Source organism: Rhea pennata, chromosome 7 (assembly GCF_028389875.1).
Source record: "Rhea pennata isolate bPtePen1 chromosome 7, bPtePen1.pri, whole genome shotgun sequence".
Classification (NCBI taxonomy): Eukaryota; Metazoa; Chordata; class Aves; order Rheiformes; family Rheidae; genus Rhea; species Rhea pennata.
In genome coordinates, this window is record NC_084669.1 from 30,355,033 (window position 1) to 30,378,992 (window position 23,960).

The 23,960-nt window shown below is 36.2% G+C and overlaps 1 protein-coding gene across 6 annotated transcripts in view; it reads right to left on the reverse strand.

Annotated features, from left to right (window-relative positions):
• PARG (poly(ADP-ribose) glycohydrolase) overlaps positions 1-23,960 on the reverse strand; it is a 78,438-nt gene that overhangs the window by 36,337 nt on the left and 18,141 nt on the right. For all 6 annotated transcript variants that reach the window (XM_062579740.1, XM_062579743.1, XM_062579739.1 and 3 more), the window contains 2 exons: positions 5,641-5,733; positions 3,772-3,929 (listed from right to left, as the gene is read on the reverse strand). In XM_062579740.1, coding sequence (XP_062435724.1) covers positions 3,772-3,929; positions 5,641-5,733 — 251 coding nt within the window. The remainder of the gene's footprint in view (positions 1-3,771; positions 3,930-5,640; positions 5,734-23,960) is intronic.

Consider the following 23,960-nt stretch of genomic DNA (forward strand, 5'->3'; position numbering starts at 1 on the left):
ACATTTTAGAAAAAAATTGAGCACATTATTGTTTATTTAATTCGATGTTTTGAACAGAAACAATGCTTTAGGATATTTTGTATGATTTAATGTTTGATCACTGAACAGATGATGTTCTATCAACTAGAATTCATAAACATTCAAGCTTTCAAAGTTAAAGTATAAATTCCACTATATCAACTACATTTTTAATGAATTATGTTATTAACGACTTTTAAGAACCATAAGAAGCCCATCCTTGCCAAGTTCAAAGGAGAGGAATTTAACTAAATTAGCAAGCGTTTTACAATACAAGCTACTTTCACTCTGCAGCATGATGAGCAATCAAAATAGACGCCCAGTGTCACAACAAACTAGATAATAAACTAGAGCGCTTCAGTGTCAAAAGAGAAACACTCATTTCCCCCCATTCAGCTAGTGAGACCATCAGACAGCAGAGAGGCAAAGCACCGACGACCTACGTGACACTAACGCACGAAATGACCTTCCTCCCCATCAGCCGCAGTCCTTAGCGCGTGCACCAGCAATGAAGCAACGTGCCGCGTTCGCTGCACTGGCAGGGCCAAGCACCGGGGCACTGCAAAATGCTTAAGAGAAAAAAAGGTAAATTCTTGTACTAAGCATTTGTTGTTTTGTTAAAAAGATTGGTACTGGGTGAGGATGAAGGGGAAAAAAAACCCCCACAATATGCTATTTAATACTGCATAAAACCTACAAGCAGGAAGAACGTCAGGGAAGAGGCAACCTGACAGCCTTTATAACAACATTCAAAAATGTAAACTACTTAACATGCAAATATTTAAATTTGTATAACGTGACTTCATCAACAGTTGCTGTATAAAATTGAAAAGACCCAAGAAAAACTAAATTCAAAACACAATTGTGTAAGCAACGAGGGACAAAAATTTTATTTTTTCTAATCTCAAGAACTGGCAGGGGACAGGGGAAGCCTTTGATAGGAACTCAGAAAGGGCATGCACAGTGAAATTTAAGAATACCATATTTGCTAAAAAAAGCAACAAAAAAAATGTTCTCAAAATGCTAGCATGCACTCAGTAATTCTGCTTCATTGTGGAACTACGGCACATGATTTTGTTGTATCCAAAGGAACAGAATAATTCACCCACAGTCATACAACAGATGAATTACACTGAGAAAAGAACTAAGCCTAGAAGAAAACGAAAACTATAATATTGTGGGGAGAAAGGGTTGCTATGTGGCACAATCCTTATGCCTATCTCTAAACAGATTAGAGCAACAGCCTCCTAAGTCTTTAAATTAAAATACTGTTGTAGATTAAAAAATAAAAAGAAAAAGAAAAATCACAAAAGTATAGTTTCAGTCATTGCCTACTCTCTTCTGAACACATCCAGCTTTGTGAAAGGCTTTTTGTAAAAGCTGAAAATACACACTGCAATGGGCCAAACTTCATCCTCTTTACAAATCTGAGAGATATCTGAGACAATATCTGAAAACACGGTATTTTATGATTTTTTCTTGCTACCAAAGAGCTAATTTTTCAAGGTGAAAAAAAGACAGGTGGACAGTATCCCATTTCTTTCTCTTCTGTCAATCCTTCCTGCCCCTTCCCTCTCATTTTAGATTTAAACTAAGTCAGCTTACACGAAGTAGCATGACAGAAAATGGTGTAAAATCTTGTAGTTTTCTCCACTCACTCACATCAAGATCATTTTGCTTTTATTCTATCAGTCCCTTTTGACACATTCACTCCATTTTATTCACTGTGAGTCACAGCTCTATTTTTCATTTTTTATTGTTCACTAATCTGCTCATTAGCTTGACACAAAGAACAAAAATATAATATTTGGTCCAACAAATGATTGAACAAAAAAAGTATTACAAAAGGAGACTACACTTGTATACAGAACACACACAAATTAGCAAACACTGAGGAACAGCTGCTTTTAAGCCTCAGGAACCAGAGGATATCGGCTTCCTGTCTTTTCTGTAGTTTGACAACAACATTCTTGCACTTGAACAAGCAAGGGTGACATTCTACCTTACGTGCCAAGAGTTACCTCAACATAACGCACAAGGAGGGCCTGAACAGCTTCCGCTGTATTATCCCTTTTAAAGAACATTGTTGCAATTTATTTTGGTCTATAGCAACTATGCTACAGGAGCTAAGAAACCAAGTCAGAAACAAGAGGAAGACTGACCAGAATAAGACAGAAAAACCTGAATACTTAGTACTTTACACTGGTTGTAGTTTGACACTATGGCAGTAAACTATTTACCTTATAACCTGTCAAGAATTTTTAAAAGTATTTCAAAGCGTTAACTATTAATATTACACTGTGTTGCTTTGACTTTATGTTGTTGTGCAATTTTTAGAGGATACAAACCTACTCCAGTGATTAAAATTTTCTTTCAACATTTTATTCTGTACTTAATAAGCTTACTATAAATCAGGCTATTAAGTTGCAGAAAAAAGTGTTACCTCGTAAGTTCTTTAAGAAAATATTCAGCTCTAAGTGCTTAGTTGGTATAATCAAATAGGACTCTCACCACAGCCTTAGTCATCTTACACTACTCTGAACATAAATCTTTTTTGATTAATGTCTTTCTACTCTTCATTTTATTTGTTTTTATGAACTTACAGTGGAAAAATATGCTGAAATGTGCGGGGCATGAATGTCTACCCCACACTTCTGGAATCAAGATCAAGTCAGCAAACCTTTTCTCAGAATAATGTTCTGGTCCCTTTTCTCTTTCCTGAAACATGCAGTGCTAGCCCTTAACGACAGCAAGTGCCCAAACTATTTCAAGTGCATCACCATACTGACTAATTTATTCTGGAAAGTTCCAGCCTAGCATAGCTCTTATGATTCAAGTATCAACTGTGTTGGTTCACGAGTAATACAGTACTTTCATAATTAATTTCATTGTTCAGAGCACATCTGCTGCATACATTAACAGCGGGAAAATAAGAAAAACTGAAGAAGAGACTTGAATGGAAAAGTCCAGAAGAACAAGAACTCTATTTTTATTTTAAATCTACAAGTGTGGGAGAACAACCTTAATCAGCAGGGGAGCTTCCTCCCCCATTTAAAACTGAAGTGAGCAAATTTAAATAATTTCCAAATCTAATCTGTGTCTAAACTAATACTGAGAAGAAAAGAATAAGAGTTTGTTCAGAAATCAGAATACCATTAATGAAATTCTTGCTGTGGTCTTAAAACCTTTTTTGGCTAACTTGGGACAAAAAGGACAGGTTTACTTTAACATGTAATTCCACAAATGCCTTGAATTGATGAGAGATTGCATAGTTACTAAAGAGGCAAGTCTTGCTGATCTGACCTAACGTGCAGATCACAGCTGCTGGCACAAAGAAGACAGAAGTAAGGTTGGGGCAATGCTGAGCTTTAACGTAGGTACATACAGAACACTCAAGGCACAACTGAAATATGCTGTTCTTAGACGAGTGGCAACAAGGAGGTAGGGAACTATATCAGCCTAATTATGCCAGTGCAAAGAGGGAGGGGGAGGCATGAAATGGATGAAATGGGAAAAAAAAAGGAATATTAAGCATATCTTTTTTCCATAAAATCCTTTCTTATTTCTGAGCGATAACACAGCTATGTGGCTGTCCTGTCTCTTAAAGGTATAAAGAAAAGACGCAAAGCAATCTGTTGAAATTAGTGACAACAAACTTCTAAAAACATGAAAGAAGAAAGAGGCTTCTCCCCTAAATGATAACATTATTTCCTTTCAAAGGTTATCAGCTCCATTTACTCCAGAGTGCCATACCTGTTGAAGTTAATATCTGGATAACTAGAATACTCTGACTTCATCTTCGCATTGCGACGTGGAAAAGTGCAGAAAAATGCATTGGCCAGAAAACTAGCAATTTGTTCCTGTGACATCGTGATGGAGTGATTCATCTTTTGTTTCAGCAGAGGTACTGGCTACCAAGAGGGAACAATAGGCGGGGGTGAGAGGGAGGGGGCAGGAGAAGCAAGGGAAGGAGGAAGGGAGGGAAAGAAAAAGAAAAATAATTAGCTTACCAATTTTAAAAGAAAGAAAAAACAGGAGCACAAAATTACATTTGTTAAATTAGAGCAAGAGTAATTTAGGCTATTGGTGGACCCTTAAATCAGCAGCACCATTAAAGTCAAGAACGGTTTATTCAAGATGATTGGGAAAAGCTTGCTTGAGAAACTGCAGATTTCTAATCAATAATAATAAGGCCAGGAAAATACAACTCGTCAAACAAAAGCAGGGGAAGTGGGGAGAAAAAAAATAGATTGGATATTGCAATCCTGGGCAATCTTAAAAACTGAACTAAAAACAACAACAAAAAACCCTCTTTCAGTAGCCATATAGTTAAGAACAGTTAAGGAATACTTTCAGCTACAATGGCCATACTTTGCTCTTTAGAGCGCACAAGAAAGGTGGAATTCACTTTAATAATCATCATCCTGTAACTTGCTTTGAATCTTCCATCATCCCTGAAAAAATAGACCAATCTCTGCAGAAAGGTACAGTTAGTAGCTCTTTTATAATTAGAATGACTAAGAAACACAGCTTCATGTCAGCGTCATACTGGTTTTAATTTTGGGAGTTTATTTTACTCTAGACAAAGACTCTTTAATTAATAAATTTTACAAGGCTACAAAATAGGGTATTTTGAATGGTGTGTTTACACTGAAACATCAAATTTAGCTTCACATTTATTTAGCTTATGAAAAATTCTTAACCATTTATATGGCTTGGCACTACATCATCTTCATAATAGACATTATTTAATGAACTGGAAGTTTTGTGCTTGACTTTATTATAGTCAAAAACTTCATAACACTCTCAAAAGTTTCCATCAAGTAACAAGAAAAAAGAAAAAGCTTAAATATTCACACTGTTTGAAATTGTGTATCTACTGTAGATACCCCTCCAGCATAATAAAGTAAGGTGAGATTTTTCTGCTCCAGTCCAAGAAAACTGATTTACAAAACCGTGACAAAGCAGCTTACAAATTAGTCTCAACCCTGCTCTAATCACACACTACATCTTCACTTATTTGAGCAGTTTTATTCACTTCAGTATAATTATTCACAACAATAAACCTTTTATCAGTTTCAGCATCTACAGGACTGATTCCCACAATAACAGCAGAGAATTAGTTAAGGACTGTATGTGCAAAAGCACTGTGAGGCTCTGACAAGAGTCAAGTACGCTCCTGAGTAAAGGAAGGCTTTATGCAAATAGTACTTCCATGATTAAAAAAAGATCTAAAAGCAAGTCAGATGTTTTAAGATGACTGAAATATTTCAATTGCTAAAACTGATTTCAACCTGAACAGTTCTATGCTGCTTTCACTAAACAAAAATAAGAAGCAACTCTACCACACAGAAAGTAAGGTGTAACTGAAGTGCAGGTCAAAGATATGAGAGAGAGGGTTTTCGGGGTCCTGCCCCCAACATTCCATTTTATCACTGTGGAGGTGTATTCTCCATTCTACTCCCTAACCCTCAACTACATTCAACAAAAATACTATAACTTTAAAAACTGTAACTTTTATTAAGAAAGATAATGTGGCCCTGGTATTTTGACCCTAGCCATTAGTCAAACTTTGCTAAAAATTAGCCTGCAGAGAGCACTCAGCTAGCTGTATTCATTTACCTGTGTGCAGATACTAGGGAGACAAAGTGCCAACTTCACCATATCAGGAAGAATGGACTGGAACAAATGCTGAGCCTCTGCATCTTCAAGAATCTGTTTAAATAAAGAATTAAAAATAAAAAGCTTTTACTCCAGAAATAACAATCATAGAAGTTTGTCCAAAAAAAAAAAAAAAAAAAAAAAAGTCCTGTCCAAATGAAGCATGAGCAAAAAATCCAAAAAATCTTAGGTCCTGTTAGCTTAATGCACATCTCTAGCTTGACTTTTCATCACAGTATCTCATTGCATTTTACCTCACAATAAACAAAATTCAAATAGAGCAACAACTCTCACAGAAGTTACTGTTGAGAGTATCAAACACACTATATAAAGAAACCTTGGAGTCACAAGCAATCACTTATTCAAAATAATAAACTGGATTCTCAAATGAAATGAATCGCTACATAATCACAGAAGTACTGGAATTATATATTTTAGTTCCACATTCAGGTTATAGTCTGAGAGAAGTACCTGTGACATGCTCCTGTTAAGGATTTACAAAAGGCATTTTTGGGTCAGATCAATGGACCTCAGCAACGGGAAACTGTTGCTATTTAAGAGTGGCACGCCAGCGCGGCCCCCTCCTTGCATGTTCCCCTGGCCCCACAGCTACTGGGTTACAGACATCAAAGGGTGCATCCCTGCCTGCGTCCTCAAGCACCCACGTGCTGAAGTTGCAGCCTTTTCAGCCTCTTCTCTTAAGACAGCTGACCCATCTCCATCACTATTTCAGGTGCCCTTCTCTCTACGTGCTCTAATGTTCTTCCTGAGGTTTAGAGACCAGGACTGACCCAGCACTCAAAACATGGATGCAGTGAAGCCTCGCATGGTTTTTCACACTCAAGACTAAGTCACATCAAGGCCCTCTGCCCTATTTCCTGGTACGCTGTTGGCATATCGGGCTGCCAAAGCACACAGAGATCATGTTCTTCAGTGAGCTGCCAGTGGCGAGTCCAGAATCTGAATTGAATCTAAATCTTCCTCTGAAGATTCAAATACCACGCCCTTCATTTGGAGCTCATCTACCATATTTTTGCCCTCCTGTTCACGTTTGGCAAAGAACTCCAAACAGCCCTTTCATCAATGTGGGATTTCAGTACCTGAAGGTCCTCCATGTTAGCAGCAAACTTGGTGATTTCTCTCCTCGTTATTTTCTCCACATCATTAAAAAAATATTGAATAAATCTCATCCCAGAAGTTATTCCTGAAGGCCACCACTACTGGCTCTTCTCCAGCTTGAACAATCACCATTAAAACACAACCCCTTGCTCTCCCATGCTTTAACCAGCTTTCAATCCATAAAAAGAATGTTACAAATTTCTTCTAATTCCATAGTCACTAATTTTCTGTACTAGTTATTGCTGTGGAACCTGGACAAAGCTTTCTTTTTTGGGAGGTGTGGGGTGGGTTTAAGAAAAAGAAAGAAATAAAAAAAAAATACACACACACGTGCAATATCCACTGGTTCTCCTTTCTCCACATATTTACAAACACCTTCACAAGAACTGCAGTAGGGTAGAAAAGCAGGGCTTTTCTCTACAGAAGTTGTGGTCTTTCCCAGACTGTGTTTATCTACGTGCTCATTAACCTTAGTGTTTAATAAATACTATTGCCTCACCAGCAACAGATGGCCAGACTGACCTGTATATGCCAGTATCCCTCCCTCTAGAGTCTTTTTTTGTAGATGCGAGATACACTGTTCAGCACAAGAGTCTTTGGCACAGTGGCTGCTTGTAATGACAGGTTACTTTTGCACAACTAGTTTCCTTCCTTCTTTGAAATTTTAGTTTTCTTTCCCTTCTGATACCACTTCTGCTCATCAAGAACATTTTAACACGCTTTCAAAAGATACAAAGGCTCCTTTTGGTGGGCAGCATTCTTCTAAGAAAAGCTACAATATAACTATGCATGGGAGGTAGTGGAGAGAAAAGCAACATAAAGTGCAGTTGCAATATGCAAGCAATACAAAAGCATGCCACATCCTCAGAAGTCCCACAGTCGGCCACATGAATGGGCCGCAGTACAATCAAGGAGAGAAAAGTACCTTCTCCATCTTCCCATGCAGCAGTGCAGTTTTTCTTCATCTAGGGAGCCATGCACCACGCATGACTTACTTAGATCTGCCTAGTACATTTAAGGTAAGAAGTAGAGAGCAACCGGATTGCTTTCCTGAGAATATGCAATTTGCAAAACAGCAGGGGAATGGAAGACAAAGATTAGAGTTCAGTCCTCTGCTTCCTTCTTTCCCCTACATCCTGTGAATCTATACTTGAGAGGACTACCTTTTACCAATTTTTGCATTAAAACCATCCAAAATCTGAAGCTGGGCTTTAAAACCAAAAAATACTAACTTTGAAATAAAACTGTTGGAAAAATAATTGGACATGCTACTGATTTTACACAAAACCAATAAGAGACAGACCGGATGAAATGCCCTAAGGGTGCTAACTTCAATCTTTGCAAAATTTGAGACTGAAATCACAGAAAAGTGGTATTTTTTGTCATACAATCGAAGATTTATAATTCATTTTTCTATGGAAACTTTCACATAGACTTCAGATTGTAATAGAAGATTCTGGCAGTTTTTTGAGAAGAGGAAAATAAAATGCTTCATTTGCACAGCATACTGTTCCCCATAAATGACAAGTTGAAAATACTGTTTGAAAGCTAACAAATTCTCTACAGGATCATTAAAGCGACTATAGAAATGTCTCTGTCTCATTCCATCCTGTTCCAAAGGATATTAAAGGAATAAGGGTGCTCAGGATGCTTAAAAAACAAAAAAACACCCACACAACAAAGCTCAAAGGACAAACAGCTTGGCTGGAGAAAATAATCTCAATATTTACAACAGTAACCCTAGTTACTTTCCCTCTATTATACATGCTGCTCATGAAGAAATACAAGCATGGTTTTAATTTAAAAGCTTCAGATGAAGCCTAGGTAATCTGAAAATAATTTCATTTAATAGAAGAGGAATCCAAGTAATATATACCTTATTACTAAAAATAGTTTTTGTTTGTTTTTAGTGTTAAAGAATGAATAAGATACTTATCTCTCTTCAATAGTTGTTCGCTGCAGGTACACTTACATTTTTATTCAGTATTAATCAGATACTGAAAACTGTCACATAACCATTTACATCATCTGCTTTAGCAGGAAACTTTGCCTTGTTCTTCTTAGGCACAATGTTTTAAGTGCTATTAAATAACAAGATGAGCATTTAAAGACTGGAATTTCAGATCTCAGTACACAAAATAAAATGAATATGTAAGTTAAATCTATTCAAAAGCTGACATTTAACCCCAGATGTCTACCAGGCTTTCAACTTCTGATATTCTTTCCCCTTCGAGTAACACTTCCTGTCTTTTAAAGCTGACATATAAATAGTGGCTGCCATGCTTTGCTGACTGCCACAGACCATACAGTATCACTTATCTGATGACACATTATGGCACTGGACTTTGTCATAGCTGTCAAGACTTCAACCTTTTCTTTATGCTCATTTGAAAACAATGTAATAATAGTATGAGACAATCTCCTCCCAAAACAGAAGCAGGGCCAGCAACTGCACAGCTCAGGTCCGATGCAGAATACATAATTAAACAAAAGGCACATCTTAAATTCTAAAATTCTATGTTTCCCTCTCCTTCTCCTCCTAATGTCATACAAGAGTATTTTCTCCTGTCTACATTACCACCACCCATAGTTTTTACAGTAGGTCCTCCTCTAATGAAAACCTCAAAATCTGGAGCTGTTAATGTCCAGAGATGTTCTCACAGGACTTCAGATGGATTGTTCTTTAATTGCATGCAAGAATAAGTTTACAAGTAAACAGGGTTGAGTCCCACGAAAACCTTCCTGCATTTCATAGGATAATTTTATCACTTCATTCCTACTGCTTCAACCTAAAGGACACCACTTAAGAGGTAATCATTGTAAGCGCTAAACTCACAGATCTTGCTAAGGAACTCCAAACTCTGCACCCTTCTCCAATCAAATTACAAAGTAGCCTAAGCATCTCAGTTTCAATGTGCTCCTGTTTAGGGAAAAGTCCCTGAAGTACTACAGGGAAGCATATTGATAGTTTTCAAGCATAAACATGGTTTATTTCTTCCAAGAAATATTTTAACTTCACAGAGTAGCTGCTGTACGTAGTGCACAAGTTAAGAACATTGTTTCTCAGCTGCAGAGAGTCTTTTTTTGACTTTTTCCACCAATGCTTATTTTGCCTTTTTGTACAATTCTCTCATCCCCAGTATTTCTTCCCTTAATCAAGTCAGAAAGTATCCATCCCTTCCAGACATCTACTAAAACAGGCCCAAAATATCAGTGTCTTTTGCCTGTCTTTTTAAGTACAGCTTCTTCTATATTCTTTTCCAGTTTACCCCTCACTACCAGGCCCAGCAGAGGCTCAGCTTCTTTGAGAGCTACTCAGTCTGTGCTTCCCAGTTATACCTTGAGGCTATAAATTATTATCGAACAGCAGCAGTAAGGCACAAACATATGTCTGTCCTTTCCTGATTCTGGAAAAATCAAGTAACCCAAGTCACTAGCACATGCATATAGCTCCAATTTATAGACTCTTTCTATACAGGTAACATTCCTATAGACTCTTTCTATACAGGTAACATTCCTATAGACTCTTTCTATACAGGTAACATTCCTGTCAGGTTTCTGTGAAGAGCAACACCTCCAAAACTGACTGCTTGGCCCTCATCCTCTCTGGGCCACCAAAACAGCCCACCAGCAAAGTTTTAGCTTTGCAGGCCAACTACTATCACTGTATATTCTCAGCTACGCTCAATGCAACACTAAGCCTGTTCTTATCTGCAAAATTCTTTGAGGACTTTGAAAACATCTAAAAAGCACAGTCAGTGGTAGAAGGTAAAAGGATTCCAGGACAAAGAGTGCTGACACCGCGGCTGCATCTGGCAGACGTCCCACTGTGGAAATGCTGACCTGGGAGAACATTACAACAGCACAAAGAATTCCTTCTGAAGCTTACTCAGTTTCGTGACCAGGTAATCCTCTTCAGAAAGCCATGACTTGTACTGATGTAAAGTCTAGTATATTTAGAGTCACCTTACAAAGTAGGTCTGAACCAATCTACATATTCATTACTGCTGAAAGAGCTGGTGTCTTTCTACATCCTCAAACACACCTATCCACCCCATTTCATCAGTTCCTATCTTCATTTGACCCTCCTGTGAGATCTTTCAGCTTCCTAACTCCACAGGATACTAAATTTGTTTTTTTTTTCCCTTAAAAAAAACCCAAAACTAAAACAAACAGTTTCCCACTGCATTAATTAATTGAACCTGCCCCCTAGAAGGTCAGGCATTACCAGATGTGATGCAGGGTGGGTGGTAGGTGAAACGGAACCAGGCACCCTTGCCATGGGTCAAGGCACAACGCTTCTCACAGAACAATAATGTTCTAGTTAGTATGAAGCTATTATGATAAGCATCTTTGAAGTAGATCTCCTAGTACAGGAACATCTTTATTGATTCAGTAATGTGCTTTTAACTGTGTACAAAACCATAAAATCTTAAGACATTAAGAGAAAGGATTCTATTTCAATTTTTAAAATGTAACATTTCTTGTTTTGTAACTTAAGGAACTCTTAAAATATGAAAAGGTTGTCAACAGTTTTTGATAAAGGGAAATACATTGTTTAAGTACTATAGCAGAGTTTGTTTATAATTGATCAGTTTGTCCTTGCCTTATTATATACACACATGCTCTCTGCAGCTTCTTTCAGTATTTGAAATAAAACCATAAAAATATATTACTGATTTTATTCATAAGCCTCCATTCAAGCAAAAGAACTACCTAAGAATGAGATTAAAAGCAGAGGTTATTCCTCAGGGAAGAGTGTACAGAATCAGAGCTACAAAATATGAACTGCCTTTTGCCAAAGAAATCACTTGGTGGTTTCATCAATGTTTATACTGGAGTAGTTGATTAAATGAACATGACTTAGGGCTCCAATTCATAAGATGCAAATTGATCAGTGATTTGGAGCAGAGGTAAGAGCTCCTGGCCAAACCTTCTTTACTGTTTAGCAAAATGAACATTTACACTGCAGTGAAGAGGCCTGACTAAATACTGCAATAAATAACAGCTTCCTGTCACTATAAACCAGTCCTCCAAACTGTAATGGACGAGTATGCCTGACAGTCCCAATGAGAAGGAGCTGAGGTAGTACAGGGCAATAGGGATGGTAGAGCACTTAAATCTAAATCTGACAGCTCATCAGACCAAACAAACTAAACATACAAAACAGAATTTTGCACAGCTCTATCACGTGAGAAGGAAGAATAATCAAGCCAGCAGGCCAAGAGCATGCTTAGACAGCAAAGCTTAAAGTTTTCTACCTGTTTGCTTTTATTTCCCCATATTAACTTACTATGGTCGGACAATGACAGACTGAACCTCATTCTGAAAGATGAGGAGAAAACTGGAGTGTTCCCACCCCCCAACATCCCCCAAAAGAAATACAAGTTGCAGCAGGCTAACTGTAATGCATTTTGGCCATCTGACTCCTTCCTTCCTTCCAAGTGGACATAATGCTGAGAACAAGAAAATGCTCTTTTGTTTTCTCAGAATGACCTTGATTCGGTTCCTCTTTGAAAGTGCTCTTTTAATCACCAGTTACTATACTGAATTGCCTTTCCAGTAACAGTTTTCCTAATTTTAATGGAAGATATCAATGGTAGGCAGTGGCAATGACCTTCTAACTAATAAATTAGACAAACTAAGTAATTTATATCTACTCTATACACAGTAATTTTACTCCTCTGCTTTCTGGAATAAAAATAATGTTTTCTTTCTTTAGTACCTACAGCTTGTCTCAAATTAAAATAATCTTCATGTAATTTTACAAGATAACATGATCTCCACAATGTATACTTCCGAGTTGAAAAACTCGATTGAAAATAGAAGCGTAACAAAAAAGGGTGTACATAGCCTACCTAGACCTATCATCATTACTGAACCTCGCTCAAGTCAGCAATTCAAACAAAAGAAGAAGAAAAATAAGTGAACAATGGGATACTGCTAATGCTTTCACAAAGAGAAAAGTTTCCTTAGGAAGATTCACGAGTACTCTACCTAAGAACCTCACAGTATCCTGAAGCATCTCCTTCACTATTCCCCTCTGCTAAGGTTTTCCTTTGAGACAATGCTTATAATACAAAAATTTCTACATAATTAAGCAATCGTAACCTGTGTCTGCTCCCTACTACACTAATTAATGCTGTCATCTTACTCTTATTTCCAGATCAGTCCATATTTATTTACTTGCTCTCTCTCATATACAAGGTCTGTGTGTTTTGTGCAAGGACTTTGTGATGCTTAAACAGGCTGAACTCCTGATCCATGACTAAAATTTCTCAATGTCAGTATAAGACTGACTTTTTTTTTTTTAATTTAAATCTTTTACCGGAAAGTAAAACAACCTCCAATTGCCAACCTTTACTCCCTTTCTTCCCCAAAGCTTACCCTAACCCTTGTCTCTTAAGTACTTTTAAACATTAGAGAATACTTTTAAACATTTCTGAAGATGTCATTTTAATCAGCTGGAAAAAGACAAAACACCCACCTGAACAAATTCTTACCAGGTAGCTTTGAAAACTAATATATTAAGCTAATATACCTGACCAAAAAAATAACTTTGCTTTAAGTCATACTTCCTAGAAAGTTATCAGACAATCATTATTGCATACCCTTTTCTTTGGGACAGGGAGTAGGTGATGCCTACTGAAATGCACTGTACCACAACTACTGGTGTACTGGGTACCTAAACAGAGACATCAAGGTACAGCCCACTAACTTGTGTACACATCTGTCATTGTATCTGTAAAACAGACTAATAGTCAATTGTTATTATGCAAAATGTTATACATATGAACAAACGTAAAGTGTAGAAGCAAAGAAATGGGGTGGGGGGGGTGGGGGTGAGAGAGAACATTTAGTTCCTATTAAGTTAATGAATTTCCCAAACTGCAATAAAGAATAAACTGTCCCATTTCCCTCCTTTAGTTCCTTCATAAAACTAATTCATAAGAAACACAATTAGTTGTCAAATCCATCCCATTTCTTGAGCACTTGTCTGATTAGAAATCAGAGGAAGGATGAAGTAATCTTTGGGGGGGGGGGGGACAACCACTGGATTATATGGAGAAGAACCTTACTTGAGAAGAATGCTTCTGACATTTATCAAAATCATAAACTGACACTTCAAAGGGAAAAAGGAAGACAGCTTACAAGGCAGAGGTTAATTCGTTTTTGTTCTTTTTTTCTTTTTTTTTTTCCTTGAAGGCTCATTCACATCTGCCAATCCAACCCTGGAATGATCTCTCAGGTGTATCATCCTTCACAACTGCTTTGTTCTTAAAGCTTTTCAACATTCTAAATAAAAAAATCCAGTAATTTATGAGATATAAAAGTGTGTATTTATTCTTGCCTCTCCTTTTAATGTTTTTAAAAGCATAGTTCAGACTTCCACAGCACTGGAAAGCTAACCTTGATCATTTTCATTACTAAGGGAGGAAACCTTTGTCTTGGTTTTCAGCAGGCTCTCAACAGACTAACTGTACATTCACTGAAAAGAAATCCTAATGTGAACCGAAGCATCACAGCCATTTCCCAGGCAATGGCCGAGTCATGCAAAGAAATGCCAAACTCTGTTTCTTGAATACTTATGGCTTACTATAGGGAACTACAGTGCTCTGGAAAGGACAACAGCAGGGCTGTAACATGAGAAACACCAAAGTAGTCCTATCTTCATCTGACTGACCCAAGGGTGGAAAAATAGTTTACAGGTTCATTCAAAGCTTCTACCTGCCTAAACAGAATTCTTGCAAATAATATTTATTATGCCTTTGATTTTCAAAGTATCTATTAAGAACTACCCTGTGGAAGCATTCAAAAGTAATCAGATATTTAACTACAATTTTGGGACCATTTTTGAAAATTATAATCTCAACTAAAAGCTTCATGAGACAACTTAGTTACTGCATTTGTAAAAAGTATTTTCTAAGCATTACAAAAAAAAAGTCTAATAGAGGGGAAAGAGAAGAATTAACTAAAGATAACAGTAAACAAATTGTGGACTTCAACAAATATACAGAATACTTGCTGGTAGATTCTCAGTGCTAAATTCTGAACTTATGTGATATCTTGAGAAAAATATCCAGTAAATAAGATTATATTGGCCAAAGGAGATAGAGATACAGGCACCTGTTTTCAAGGTGCAAGCTCAGTATCACCTTTGCATACTCACTTTAAAGAATGCCCAGCTACTAATAGCAAAGTGCAATGAAGTACAAGTAATATAAACAAATTTAGCTTCTCAGATGAAAGAGCAAGAGCAAAACACAGAATAAAGTTATTACACACTTCATTTATGCCTTCACAGTCCTCATAATAATGGCAGTGCCTCTCTATCTCCTCCCCGCTTCGACACATACTTTCCCATGGAGTATTTCTCTCAACAGGTTTTACTATCTCCTGATTTTTATTACAATTTCTCTAGACATTCAAAATCTAAAGGTACAAAACAGCTAACAAAAGTTACCATATTCAGAAGTTTATTTTGCTCATTTGAGATAGAATAGCTAGCACAGATAATGATGATTTACAGAAAATCTAACGATAGCGAAGAAATCTGGTTCATCAGCCCCATCCCCTGCAACTATCAAAAGGTAGCTTTCAATGGAAATGGTTTTAAAAAGGAACTTAAGGTTTTGGTTTTTTAAAGCAGAATATTCTCAATAGAGTAAAAAAAACACTCTGGAAGATATTCTAAGGATGTATCTTTACATTGCCTCAAAACATTACACCTTAGACATTATCCACAAACACCTTAGACATTATAATTACAATTCTACATCTGGTATACATAGATAGCCTGTCCCTCACCCTGTAATTCTGAGTCTATTCAATAGCCACTGTGAAGGTGCTTACAAAACAGACTTTTCAGATATTCATCTGTTTTGCCAGGAAAGTATAGAGAACTAACAATAAGCCTGTAATTCTGTACTCACTGTTATTTCACCTTTACAATGGCTAGCTTCTAATGTTTTGAATGTGTACAAGACACACAAGTACTGCCCCCCAGCTACTTTCCACACCAGAGAAGCTTACATTTTGTTCAATATGGGGACAAGCTCTTTTCTGATACTGTGAAAAGGAAACCCTCTACTACACATTCAAAAGATCTTTTCAGTTTAGATTTTTAAAAGGTAATCTGATGTAATGAAAATTGTTTGGAAACATCTGGACTAAAATGAAATCCAGCAAAGAGCAAAGGATAGGCTATTTTCAAGCCTCACGGCACTTTGTTTCTTGCTTAAAAGCCTACATTTGTAACATTGACATCTCTCTACAATGCTCACTTCTGTTACTACTGTCCAGACAATTATAAAAATGATTATCAAAAAACCAGTCATCAGAACAATTTGGTATTTTAAGGGTTTTTTTGATTCCAGCTTTTTGATTAAAGCAATCATTTTTTTTCAAGCAGTTCATTCAAACAACAAAGCATACACAAAAGACTAAAGTAGTTCAAAAGACCTCCTAGAAGGCAAGAGTGGCATAAAGCCTTATTAGAATACAAAATACGCATGCACTTGATGCCAAAGGGTGTTCTTAAATGGTCTAGTTTCTCAAGATATGATTGAAAATCCAGAGCTCAACTCTAATCCAACTAGACTATACTACAGCCAAATTTATCTTCAGATATGTTGCACTTACTGTCTTTTTTAGATGAGAAAAATTAAAATAATAAAAAAAAATGGAAATATATTTTATTTTTATTTTTTAGTGCAAAACATTGACCAATAGAACCAGAGACTCATTGTAGTATGCTCTACTACTCTTTAAGAATATTCTCCTATATGTTGAAGTCTGCACTGAGCACCTTACATTAGAAAAAACATGTACCTTTGAAAAAATATGCACACATTCACGTGAACATTGCTAAACCAAAATTTAAAAATCTGTGCAAATAAGACATTTTCTGGTACAATGAGCAACTTTAATTTTTCAAAAAAACGGGAACTAGATTTTTGAAAGAGCAAAAAAAGCTGTAACACGGATTTGTGAGAGACACATTTATAGAAGTTGAAAAACAATTATAAAGTGAAGCTCTTACAGAAAATTACAGATAGACCCTTGCACATAAAAGGAGACAACAATGAAGTCTCACATCCTGACCATTCCAAACTTCAAAAGGATCCAGTGACCAGCAACAAGATCATCATGTGAGTTTTAATGGAAAGCCACAGGTAGAAGTAGGAATCTTTTCCTAATCTTATCTCAAGAAGTAATTATAGCTATGAGACAAACATTTTAATAGCCTATTTTCTATAAACCTGTAAAAGCATAACTAAAAGATGAAGAAAAACTAGAATACACTGCTTCAGCTTGATAACTGACCTTGTTCTCTTGCTACAAAGCTTCTATCAGATTTTTGGATCAACTAAGATTTGGGCCACGATAAAAAAAAAAATGAACTGGTAAGAACTTCCAATTTTAAGGCTAAAACTGGTGAAACTGTGTTTGACTATAATAAGAACAAAAAAGAACAGGTGGGGTTGTTTGGCAAATTCTTCCTTTTTCCTTCATGCAGAGGTTTTTCCTTGCAATTGAGGATAGATAACTGAAGAGGCTAGCCTTTCTGAAGAGTATTATCATGTTTCTTTCAACTTCATAGAAAAAAATTCCAAATGGGAAAAATATGAAGTTCCCTTCATAAAAGAAAAAGAAATCCTAGAAAAGAATAGTCTTGAAGACAAATAACTTTCTTTGTACAGGATACTAGTTTTACATGGGGAAAGCAACAGCAAGTATGCAAATTCTGGTCATTATGTGGATTCACTGCAAACAGCTTTGCAAAAAGACTAGTGACAACAACAACAACAAAAAAAATCACTCTACACCCATGAACAGAAAGCATTTCAGACACATATCCAAAGACTGGAAATTGAGTCTATACAGTGAAGAATGAGAGAGCATCTCTGTGAGGCGTACACCCTTTAAGTCTCTGTCTTGGTTGCAAAACATCCATCAAGTAGGAACCAAGGATTTAAAGATTCACAGAGAGCCTGGAAAAACAAATTCCAGAAGATATGAACTGCTTCAAGTAATGTTCATCTAAAATGTCATCTTAATTATTTTGTTCTCATATCAATCATCTTAACTATTCTGTTCCCATGAAAGGAAAGAGTACATAGATTCTTCTTGTCATCAACATTTGGTATTCGTGCCACATCACTATGCAACTTGCACAAGATCAATGCACAGTCATGTAAGAACGTAAAAATTATATTAATCAATGCTTTATAAGAGATCTAATTTCAAACCTAAACTTTCTATTTGCAATTTCCAGTAAAAGAGTGACCAACAGATTTTACAGTTTGTCTTTTAATGACATACTTAAGTACTGGATTTAACCCTTTTCAGCCCTGGACAGCGTACAGGCATCCATTCCAAAGTAGCTTTTTAACCCAAACATTCGGCATATTCTAAACACTCACAGCCGTGCATACATCAAATGAGTCCCTCTCTCTGTTTTGCATATAGCAGCAAGTGTGGCTAAAAGCAAAGCAAAAAACAAACAAATAAAAGTCAAGTAACTAGATCTGATGCTTCCCTTTTATTAAAGCACATCAGAAGCACCTAGAACTTAGATGATCTGCAAGTAAAAACTGAAAATTATATTAGTGTCAGAAAACAAATGAATACACTGATAAGCAAGATGTAAATGCTGCATGAACCAGGAGGACAAAAATTAAAGGCTCTGAAAGGAGCCCAAAATTAAGCCATATGGACAATGAAAGCTCCCATTGTTACTTTGTTACCTAGCGAGTTCCTTGTTCCTTCATGTCCCTGTAAGGGCCTGTCTTTCCTTCCAGTGGCCTTCCTATTAATTTGAGTATTGCTGATAAAATTCCCAGGTTTTACATAGGGCCAAATAACTTGGTTTTATACAGCTCTACTGCAAAAGACGAAAAAAAAAAAAAAAAGATGTGAGACAGCTCATAGACCAGTTTTATCTCAAAAGAGCTCTGATTTTAACAGTGACAGAGGTTCTATATCATAAAGTCACTGAAGATCCACAATGCAAGTCCTGCTCATTTAAGTTTTTCTTGCACATTGTGCTACTAAAATTGATTATAAAAGTAGTATCTCCTCTGAAGAAAGTCTGCATTGCTTATTCAACGTCCTTTTCAGATTTAAGAACTGTTTCTGAAAGAGCAGAGCAGATGCAAGCAATAAGAAGAGTTCACAAAACAGCATCACCATGAGAAAATTATGCTTAAGCTCTAAAAAGGCTTAAAAACAATGCAATAAAAACAAAGTATGCCCACAACTGTCAGTATTGATTTAAGGTAACAGACTGTTAAATTATAAAGTTCTCCTCTTCTCTTTATGTAAAGTTGCTATTGTTGGAGATATAGTTTAAGACACAAAAACTCTGATGTGAGCATGCAAGGCTTATTTTGTGCGCTAAGGAAGCAGCAAAAGAATCTGCTCCTCCCTGGAAGCAGAAGGGTCAATCTACGAGGGAAAAAAAAAAAAAAAAAAAACTACTAAAATACAGCACTGGTGACTGAAAGCATGTAATAAATTCTGAAACAATCATCATTCATATAAACAAAGCTCATCTACATCACTTTGCTGTGGGGCCAAGATAGCTCCATCCACAGTACTATCCTCATTTTTCCTTTTCTCCTTCTTGTTTACTCTTTCCTACTTGGCTTCCAATTAAGTTATCCTTCCATCTGTTTTCTCCGAACTTTCAAGTCACCAGAATTTTGCAAGTTAGACAAAAAATATGTTAGCATTGATAATTTTTATCTATTAAGTACTAACTTGAATAAATCCTAAGCCTGTTTGTCAATATTAACAAATGGAGGGAAAAACAACAGATTTGTGAAAATTGTTTGGAGAAAAAAAAAAGGAAAAAAAAATGTCAGATGTCTGCAGCAAATGAACTATCCTGACTCACTGAGCACTTTACGTACATTACTGATCTGTTATGAAGTTTTTAAAAGACAAAATTTTTAAACAATCTCCCACATTTACTTTTCAGTACACAAATAGGAATTTTGCTTTCATGCATTAACTGGCATGCCAGAGAAATGTTTTGTAAATAGAGTGAGGGCTCCCTCTTGTGACAACACTTTGCAAAAGTTGTCTTTAATTAGACTGAGCAATAACATAAGCACAAGCTTTAGCAAATAAGCCCCTCAAAAATCTTGTGAGCCTTTTTGTATGCTGGAAAGAATTCTGAAAGGGTGAGAATTTCCATTTTAAAACTAAGACTCTAAGCAAGAGGAGACAAAAGATGTTAGATAAAAATCTGACAAACATATTTGCACCAGTGATTAATGTCTACCAATTAGGTAAAAACGTCCAGTTTTCCAACCATGCACTAAGTCTGTGTCTGTAGATGCACAAAAGCCTTTGGAGGAAAGGTTGCAGAGGCAAAGACAAACAACTCCATACACGCATATCCAACCAAAGACACATTAGAAGATAAAAATAAACCATTACTGTATATAAAAATACAAGACTGATACTTGATAGAAGATTTCTCCCATCTCGTTCTTCTGGTTGTTGGACAGATACAAGCACCCTTTTAGGGTCAGGTATTAAAGACACACAAATGTGCTGGTGCACCTGTTTGGGCAACTGCACGATGAACAGGATCAAGGAATTTGTCTAACACTTTCAGGCTACTCCTCTAACCTGAATGCACATCTATTTAAAAATTTATTCTGGCAGAGCATGAATGGCAAGTCAGGGTGGGAACAACTTATATGCACAGAGGCTAACAGCTAGTACATATTTAAGCTAGAATAAGTGGTATTGCTGCCAGATGTTAAACTGCAGCTTAAGTATCAATGGATAAGCATTTCAGTGTAATTAATGGAGTGATTAGAGTTATGGAGTATTGTTAATCTCCACATGTGTTAGTCAAATGAACCAGAGTAGACTTGTCTGTAGTTTTTTTAGTTATTGTTTTGTTTTAAAATCCACAGATGGTTTTATGGAGCAAGAGGCAACTGTTCAAGGCAGCACTGCTGACCAAAAGCTGTTGTTTTGATGAACTCCAAGTGATAACCCAAGACACTTTCCCTCTGATCCTGAGATCCAGCTCTTAAATTTTTAAGCATTTCCAACATGCTACAACCTTGCTCCCTAACAAAAGACTGAAACTGTATCTCAGATCCGGATTGCAACTTTTTCCTCAGGCCTTGAATTATTACTCAGACATAGAACACATCAGCCACCGTAGCTAGCTGTCATAATAGTATAGCAAGGAAAATCATTAAGCATGACCAAACATATAAAGTATTGTTTAAATAGCCACTAGAGGACACAAATTTCTAAATGGATGGTGAAACACAGTATGCACTTAAAAATACAGTCTTGTTTTTTTTTTTTGTAATTCTTTCAAATAAAATTGTTCAACACTATTAGCGTAACAGTACTAAAGTTTTTCATACCTCTCAAAAGTTCCATATCCAATATTGAAGTGTGATTTTAAACAGTGAGATTTTCTTTAAGCTTAAACTCTGTTAATTAATTTAAAAAGCTGAATCCAAGTCAAAATATACTATTTATGAGAAGAAACATTTATTAGACCTCAAAGCCACCAACATGAACGTATCAAGGAGACAAATGCTCTTGTTGTTTTACCTGGAAAAATAAACACTAGATTCCAGTCAAAATAAAATGTTAGAAGCAGCACCTACTATCTTTCTTCTACCACATACCATTTTCTCCCCCCCATATGCTTTGTCACTTCTTAACATTTTTTCTTTCCACCCTGCAATCCCCCACAAGACATGCTAAGACTAAAAACTTCACCTACATTGCCTTTATAACCCTTTTTCTTTTGACAAATACACATGAAGAAATAACATCTCAAAATCTTCTTTACATGGCATGTAAATTCATCAAATTTTAAATAAAAAGCTGAAAATAGTAAAAAGTATGTAATTTTGACAGCAGCTGCAACATGTCAGATTTATGCTTCAGTACAAGAACAAATCTATATAAAATTCAATACTAAGTTGCAACCTTCTAAGCTTACACATGCAACTAGAATTCTGCTTTTTATAAGCATTTTGACTAATTTTTAATATTACCTCTAATACTGTCATATGTATTGCTTCATTTTTACTTAGCACACCATTTATACACACACACACACACACACTTGTTAAAAAATGAGAGAACAAACTACATTACACAAGTGCTATCCTTTCCTTGTAAAGAAGTCAAGCTGTAGAAGCAATAGTAGAGCAGACACTATGCTTTTTTCCTCCTCTTCACACACCATATGTATCATTCATACACGGGTTTTGTTTCTTCTCATTCTAAGCATCCATTTATTTTGAAATGGAGCCTCCTGAAAACTCAAAATGTTCTGAGAAGGTATCATGCTGAAAATTGTTTTAAGTTTCAAAGCTGTACATAAAACAAGAAACAACTGTTTCCTAGAAAACCAAACCTCCATATTAAAAAAAAAAAATACTGCCAAATTAAAAACTTTCCAGCAATATAATAGGAATGTGATAAAAATCAAAATCAAAACCTTTCTTGCAGGTAAGCCTCTCAAAACACCTTGAATATATAAGCAGATGATAGAGTAATTTGTCACATTCTTGTGAAAAATCACTGAAGTGTGTTGATTCACTGAGAATACGAATTATTTGGCAAATATTTTGGATTTAATTTACTGGAATGCTACACAAGAGAGCCATAAAGATGGTATATTAGTTTCTGGTACTTTCAGTAGCTGGCAAAAAGGAAGAACAGTATTAGTACATAAAATGCAAAAATAATAGATACCTGCACTTGAGGTCAGCACTGTTTTCAACTTCCTAAATCAGAGATAAAAGGATATGGCATACTTAAACACATTCACCTTTTTTTTTTAAATGCTAGTAATATAACTAAATCCACTGTCATATATTGCTTTACATGGATTAGTATTTCCTTTTCCAAATCTTTTCCTTGTTAATGACAGAAAAACATCCATCATTTCCTAACAGACAGGGATTTTGTTTGTTTTTTAAACAGAACTGAGTAAGTTCAGGCAAGAGGTGGAAGTTTATTTTAAACTACCATGCCTTCTACCAAAGACATAAGCATGACACACTGGCTTGACACTTTTTACACTCTAGCTTTGAGAACCTAACATAAACCTGTGTTTAAAGCATAAACAGATGTACTATTCAGCTGTACTTCATGTCTTGAGTGTCAAAAAAAGCAGACTGCTATAAGCTAAAAGGAGACTTTTACAAGGCTGAAGCATGCACTAAGAAGTAATTTTAAAATTATTTTAAAAGTTAACCAATTTGCATCTACTACTTTAAGTACTTACAGACTCTTTTAAGACAGTTCCTGATTATAACTCTGGTTAGCATTTTAAAGAAATGTAGCTACTTATGGGTTTTATTACATCATCCCAAAGACCCCCACAAAAAGATCAGGGCCTGCGCAACAACTGTACAATTAGGTACACAACTGTGAAAAGTCTGTAGTTTAATTAAGCCAAATTACACATTCACAATGATCGGGGAAAACATGAATGGAAACATCAGATATAACTGAAATGCATTATTATATCGAGATGCTTCAAAAGCAGTCAAGTCAAATAGTTTACTTCTGTGCCAGGATGTCTTCTCAGCAAGAACTACTATAAAAGGCAACCATTATTTCATTGGTAACTGCAACACTGTAGCTCTTCTAACTTGGTAAGTTTTTCAAAGGACAGTTCTTCCTCAAAATGTTATTAAATACAACTGAAGTTTTAGCCTAGTGTTGCTCAGGTAATTCAAGGCATCAACTTATTATCAATTTTACATGACAGAATTGAACTGGCCTGCAAAATTTGTCTCTCCTGAAGCAATTCATTATATTCAATTTGTTCCACATAATCCTCCCCTTATCTGCTGTGTGGAAGATTAAGTACAGAACAGGACTTTAAGTGAAGAAACAAACATCCGCTTCTGTTTGAGGTAGGTGCCTACAATAGAGCTACCTTTGTAACCTTTCCTTTAGTATACTGTTCACGGTAAGAAAACATACCTGGGAGGGCATAGGGAAATCAGGGTTACAAAGACAACAATTTTCAGTTTTATGCCAAGCACTGGGGATAACAGTGGAATCTAGGAACTACTCTACGTATGTGGGGTGGGGGTGTTTTTGTTTTCTTCAATATGCATTTGTCCCTCTGCTTCAGTGCACTGTTA